Below are 6,307 nucleotides of genomic sequence, written 5' to 3' on the forward strand. Positions count from 1 at the left end.
TGGTTTTTTGAGACAGAGTCTCATGCTATTGCCCAGGCTCCAATGCAGTAGGAAGATCTTGGCTCACTGCAGCCTCCACTTCCCAGGCTCAAATGGTCCTCCCACCTCAGCCTCCCAAGCAGCTGGGACTACAGGCGGGAGCCACTGTGCCTAGCTAATGTTTAGTTATTTTGTAGAGACGAGGGTCTCACTATGTTGCCCAGGCTTGTCTCGAACTCGTGGACTCAAGCGATCCTCCTGCCTGGGCCTCCCAAAATGTTGGGATTACAGGCGTAAGCCCTGGGGCACCACCGGGTGCTGTTTATTTCATACCCACTCAGACTTCCTGGCCCTCAGGTGGGGAGCAGCGCGGCAGCCCGCAGGTGGGTCGGGGGGCTGCAGGCGGCCGCAGGAGGGGTGCGCGGCCAGGTGGCAGGGGGCTGCTGCGGGCTGCTCCTCCGATCCTGAGCCCCTGGGGTCCTGGGCGGCCTCTCGGTGGGGCCTGCCCCGGGGCTCCGGGCCCAGCTTTTCGCTGGCGGAGGACGTCACCTCGCTCTCACCTGCATCCGGAATCCCCGCGCGCCGCGGCCCCCTGGATGGACCCCTGGGGCCGCCCGTCCCCGCCCCTGCGGGCCCCCCGTCGTCCTCCCGCCCACCCTCCTCCGCGTGGCCGCGGGCTCCGCTCTGCCTCCCGGGGGCGGCGCTCGGGGTCTCCCCGCGGGGTCCCGGCCTCCCGCGCATCCGCCGCCGCAGGCTGCACCCCAGGTCCGCCAGGCCCAGCAGGAAGGACAGCGCGCTGACCGCCCAGAGGAACAGCATCAGCAGGGACTTCTCCGTGGGCCGCGACACGTAGCAGTCCACCACGCCGGAGCACGGGGGCCGCGCGCACGCGAAGCTCTCGGGGGCCCGGAAGCCGAAGAGCAGGTAGTGCAGGGCCCCGAACGCGGCCTCCAGCAGCGTCCGCAGGAGCAGGTGCGCCACGTAGGCGGCCGAGCAGTCGGGCACGCGGAGCCCGCCGCGCTCCCTGCCGGGCCGGGGGCCGCGCCTCTGCGCGGGGGCCGGGGGTTCGGGGCCGCGGCGGGGGCCCAGCGCGGCGAGCGCGGCTCCTCGATGCAGGACGTAGACGCCGAAGACGGCGGAGGGCAGGAGGACGCACACGGCCTGGATCAGCCAGAACCGCAGCGGGGACACCGGGGAGAACACGTCGTAGCAAACGTTGGCACACCCCGGCTGCAGCGTGTTGCACACAAACCTCTCCTGCTCGTCCTGGTAGACGGGGCGCCCCGCCACGACGATCACCAGCATCCGCAGCAGCAGCGTGAGGACCAGCCAGAGCTTCCCTGGAAGAGAGGAAGCACGCACGGCCTCGTCACCCCCGGGACACCGCCTTGAGCAACAGTTCTGGACTTTCTGTTGGGGCCGAGACTGCGGAACTGAGAAGCCAGTGAGCATGTCGCGAGTGTTCAGGCCGTTTGCGTTACTGTCGTTACACACAGCGTCTAGCTATGTTGTCCAGGCTGGTCTTGAACTCCTGGCCTGAAGTGCTCCTGCCGCCTTGGCCTCCTGAGTAGCTGGGATTACAGGAATGAGCCGCCACACCTGGCGGCTTGTCTCTACCCACAGCAAGAGTATCAGGGAGTTAGTTCATCTGACAAATATTTATTGAGCACAGAACATTCTTGTTTGTAACATGCTTCCAGATGGGCAGATTTTTAAAAAGCATTATATTGAAAATGTTTTAATCTGACTGCTGATTCACACTTTTGGTAATGTCTCCTGGACTGACAGGTCCAGAGAGAAAGTTTGGCTGGGCAAATTAATAATTTAAATAAGATTTAAATTATCTACTTTGGAGAATAAGCCTCTTGAAAGAGGTTGGCATATTCCTGTAACTGTGTGTAGCCAATTCGAGCTGCTGATTTCAGTAAATCCTCTTGACTTAGGATAACAGTCCAGGAATCTCTATATAATCACAGCGCTTGTATTAATGTTAGTCTATGGCTCTTGAAATTGAATTTAAGAACGTTCCATTTTTCAGATTTTTTAATAATTCAGAATTTCTTTTCCGCTTTTCCGGTTACTAAGAATGAATGAGGCTCGTCTTTCTTCAGTTTTTCGGGAACGAATGATACCAAGCTAGGAAATGAAAATAACTACCAAGCCCTATTTTCATACCGTGGGCCAGCTGTTTGAAACATGTTTAACACTCAGCCAAAATAACTTGTGAATATTGTGTTTTGTGATGAGGTCGAGAAACATCGCCTGACGTCGGAAAAACAAAACTCTATTATAAATAAAGACAATCAAAAAAAGAATACTATCATGTGATTAAGTCACTGAGGTGAACTTTTAACACCAAGTTGATTTTGTCTAAATCCACAAAATAAATGAGCAAGAAAAGTATCAATCGCATCTCCGGCCTCTATTCATTCTTTTCTGACCCCCATACCTCTCTGAAAATGTGAGTCATCTGCATTAAACAAAAAATCTATTCTTTGTTTAAAAAACAACTAAACTTGGGATTTGATTAAAAGAGCACAAGAGAAATGGCTACTCCTTAAAAATTAAGCTGGCCGGGCACGGTGGCTCACGCCTGTAATCCCAGCACTTTGGGAGGCCGAGGCAGGCAGATCACAAGGTCAGGAGTTCAAGACCAGCCTGGCCAAGATGGTGAAACCCCCGTCTCTACTAAAATACAAAAATTAGCCGGTCATGGTGGCAGGCACCTACAATCCCAGCTACTCGGGAGGCTGAAGCAGGAGAATCGCTTGAACCCAGGAGGTGGAGGTTGCAGTGAGCCTAGATCGTGCCACTGCACTCCAGCCTGGGCGACAGAGCGGGACTCTGTCTGAAAGAAAAAAAAAAAAAATTAAGCTTCCAGTATAAAGCCTAAAGGCATCACTTTCTCATTACCATGTGCTATTCTGCTCCTTTTCCTGGTAACATAGCCACGCCAGGGTTGCACAGAAGTCTCCCTCCACCTGCTTCCGTGCTCAGACTTAGCTCCCGGTGTCAGCACAGGAGGCCTCTGAGAGCACAATGTCACACCCAGGGCTCCCTTACGTGACAGAGGAACCGCGGAACCATTGGAAGAAACTAGAAGCCTCAGCTCTCTTTCCTCCAGAAAGGCACAAGCCCTTTCTTTTGGAAGTGGGTGGACTTTCAGTTTGGTGCCTGCAAACTGAAAATGAGGAAATACCTGGACCCTTTAAGAAGGACTGTTTGACTATGGCAAGGGAAACAAAAAGAGCGCAGGAGTTTGGAGACGGACCCATACTCACCCACCACCGTCACGTTGCAGTTTAACGTGATGATGAGAAACCCCAGCACGTCCACGCCTTCCATGCTTCCAGAATGTCACAGGCTCGAGGCTGCCGGAGACTATGGAGGACTGTGTTCCAAGGAGGTGGAACAATCCTTGCCTGGATAAATGTCCTTTAACTCCAAAGACTTCAAGGTGTGAGCTGCAGACGGAAAGCGAAGGTTTGAGCCAGGAGTAGGAGGTGGGTTTTTCTGTCTCCAGGCTGAGACGGCCCTAAGCCGTTTGCCTCTGAGGCAGGACATTCCTGACAACTGCAGTGACCAGCAGAGCAAACAGCAGTCATCTCTTATTATGGGCTATTCTTACCCCCCGGGATATTCCAGGCCTGTGGCAGTGCTCATATGTCCCCACCAGGACAGTCAGACGCTTCAGGATATAATAGCAGCAACTACTTTTAACCCAAGAAAGAACCCTTCCGCTAACTAGCCAAGTCAGTTTCTCTATTAAAAAGGCATCATTTCCACGACCACTTCACTTGTGCAAGAAGCCCTTAAAGTGTCTATGTTTTGTCTTCTCAGTCAAGCATGAGTCACTATGCCAGCGTCACACGAACCCATAGGATCCCGCGTTTATTCTGAATTCTTCTGTCACTGGTGTAGGCAGAAATCTGGATCTCAGCCGGGTGTCCCAACTCGAGACCATGGCTTGATTATTCTCCTGCTGCTTCCTGTGCGGTGAGTGACAGCTCTTCATCTGGAGGCAAAAGCCTGGGTGCAAAGCCCGGGGCCGCCCCTGTTCACTGGGGAAGTCACTGGATCTTTCCAGAGAGCCTCATCTTACAATAAGGAGAATCATGCCATTCCGCTTGGCATGTGCGGGAGGCTTCTGGGAAATGACGGCATAAAATAAGAGCAGCTGGCATGAAGCAGGCACACGACAACCTGTGTCTGTGGATTTCAAGCCTCACTAGCCTCTGCAACCTTCGCGGAATACATCTTCCCTTTGTATCCCAGGTCTATCTAGCCTGGAGCTGTTCCCGTTGAATCTACTTAATAAACGTCTATTAAATTTGTCATGAAATATCACGGGCTGGACCTGCTGACATCAATCACAGTTGCATCAAAATCCTGTCCCTGCAGCCACCTTCATATCTGGGAAGAACCCATCGTGCAGGGTTGGGATGTATGATCAGGGTGGAAATTGTACACTTTAAAAGGAACGATTTCAATTTTCCATGAAAGCTATTCTTTACATCCCCATCTTTTCTTCATTTCTGATCTATTCTTGACTTTAGTAATATCCCTAGAAAGATTCCCAGAAGACTGCAACAAAGCTACTTTCATCTTTACTCACATGACACACTCCTGTCCACTGAAAACGATTTGACCCCCTTGAAAGGAACAGGCGTTTTGCTGCATTTTAGTCAAATGCTTCGACATGAGCAGTGAAATTCGACAAATTGTAGTTAAGTAAAAATACTGAAATAGTCATCGGGTATAAGTGTGAAATAAAGGAGAATTTCTTTGTCTCCTAATAGACTGCTCATGGTATGGGCTTTAAAAAATGAAATATCAGGAAAGCAATAACTGAATCTTGCTGTGTGATAGAAACAGGCTGTCCCAAATGTGGAATAAATTAGCGCTGCATGACCATGAGCAAATCACGGAGCTTTTCATGCTTCGATTTTCTCATCCGTGAAGCAGAAAAAAAGAATGTATTCTTCACCCACGCACAGTGACTGTGACATGCAAAATATGACGAGAGATGTGAAAATGGTTTTGAAATGTAAATAATGACCCAGTGTCAGTGACCCAGCACATCTCAGGGCCGGCTCCTCTGGTCCCACCCTTCGGGGCATCTGCCCAGCAGCCCACGCCGCCCCCTCGCCGCCCCCTCCCTTCCCGTCCTGGCCACTTTTGCTCTTCCTCCTGGAAGTCTACCCCATCCCCATTCCGTGCCTTTTTTCTCTTTCTGTTTTTCTTTCTCCCTCCTGCTAGGTGACATTTTGCTTTATTTGGAAATCCTAACTCCGGCCGGGTGCGGTGGCTCATGCCTGTAAATCCCAGCACTTTGGGAGGCCAAGGCTGGTGGATCACCTGAGGTCAAGAGTTTGAGACCAGACTGGCCAACATGGTGAAACCCCATCTCTACTAAAAATGCAAAAAATACCCAGGCATGGTGGCGGACACCTGTAGCCCCAGCTACTCGGGAAGCTGAGACGGGAGAATTGCTGGAACCCGAGAGGCGGAGGTTGCAGTGAGCCCAGATCACGCCACTGCACTCCCGCCTGGGTGACAGAGCAAGACTCCATCTCAAAAAAAAAAGAGAGAGGGAGAGAAAAGAAATCCTAACTCCAATGGCTACCTGAAGCTAGCTGGAGGTAAGGGAAGAAGAGAAGGTGGAGGTGTCTGGGCGTCAGCTTCTGGCTGGCTGTAACCATCCCAACGCTGATGGGAAGGTTTCTCTAAGTGTCTGTAGAGTAGAGAGATGTGGAGAGAACTGTGTTCAACCCATGGCCAAAGAAACCAGCTGGGAGTCAGGGGCTCAAATATACAAGACGCCACGCTGGGATAGTCCAGTAAACACAAGTGGACAGCACCGGGCCTGTGGCTCACATCCGTAATCCCAGCACTTTGAGAGGCTGAGGACGGAGGATCACTTGAGGCCGGAAGTTCAACACCGGCCTGGGCAACATAGAGAGGCCTCATCTCTACAAAATCTGTTTAAATTAGCCAATAGTGAGCCATGACCATGCCACTGCACTCCACCTTGGGCACTGTATCTAGAAAAAAGAAAGAAAGCGTTAGCGGAAAGGAAACAGAACAGTGAGCCACATGGCACTCAGCGGCGGCTCACCTCTCTCTAGCGTAGTGACTTTGGCCAATTATTTAGGACTCAGTTTTACCATCTATAAACTGGGGTAATGATACTAAACGTACGGGGTTGAGAAGTGGGGTTCATTTAAATAACGTTCTAGCACATTATCTGCCAGATAAGAAGCTCTCAAAAAAGGATGAGTTCAGTCAGTTCTCGTTATTCACAGTAGTTATGTTTTACAGAGTTACC

General features: G+C 51.7%; 1 protein-coding gene across 1 annotated transcript; it reads right to left on the reverse strand.

Moving 5' to 3' along the window:
* Positions 1–219: 219 nt before the first annotated feature.
* Positions 220–3,771, reverse strand: GJD4 (gap junction protein delta 4). Its single transcript, XM_037740906.1, has 2 exons — positions 3,261–3,771; positions 220–1,319 (listed from the first exon to the last, which is right to left on the reverse strand). The coding sequence occupies exons 1-2, from the start codon at positions 3,322–3,324 to the stop codon at positions 307–309; spliced, it is 1,077 nt and encodes a 358-aa protein (XP_037596834.1). The 5' UTR covers positions 3,325–3,771; the 3' UTR covers positions 220–306.
* Between the last annotated feature and the right edge of the window lie 2,536 nt (positions 3,772–6,307).

Source organism: Cebus imitator, unplaced genomic scaffold (genome assembly GCF_001604975.1).
Source record: "Cebus imitator isolate Cc_AM_T3 unplaced genomic scaffold, Cebus_imitator-1.0 Scaffold92, whole genome shotgun sequence".
Taxonomy (NCBI): Eukaryota; Metazoa; Chordata; class Mammalia; order Primates; family Cebidae; genus Cebus; species Cebus imitator.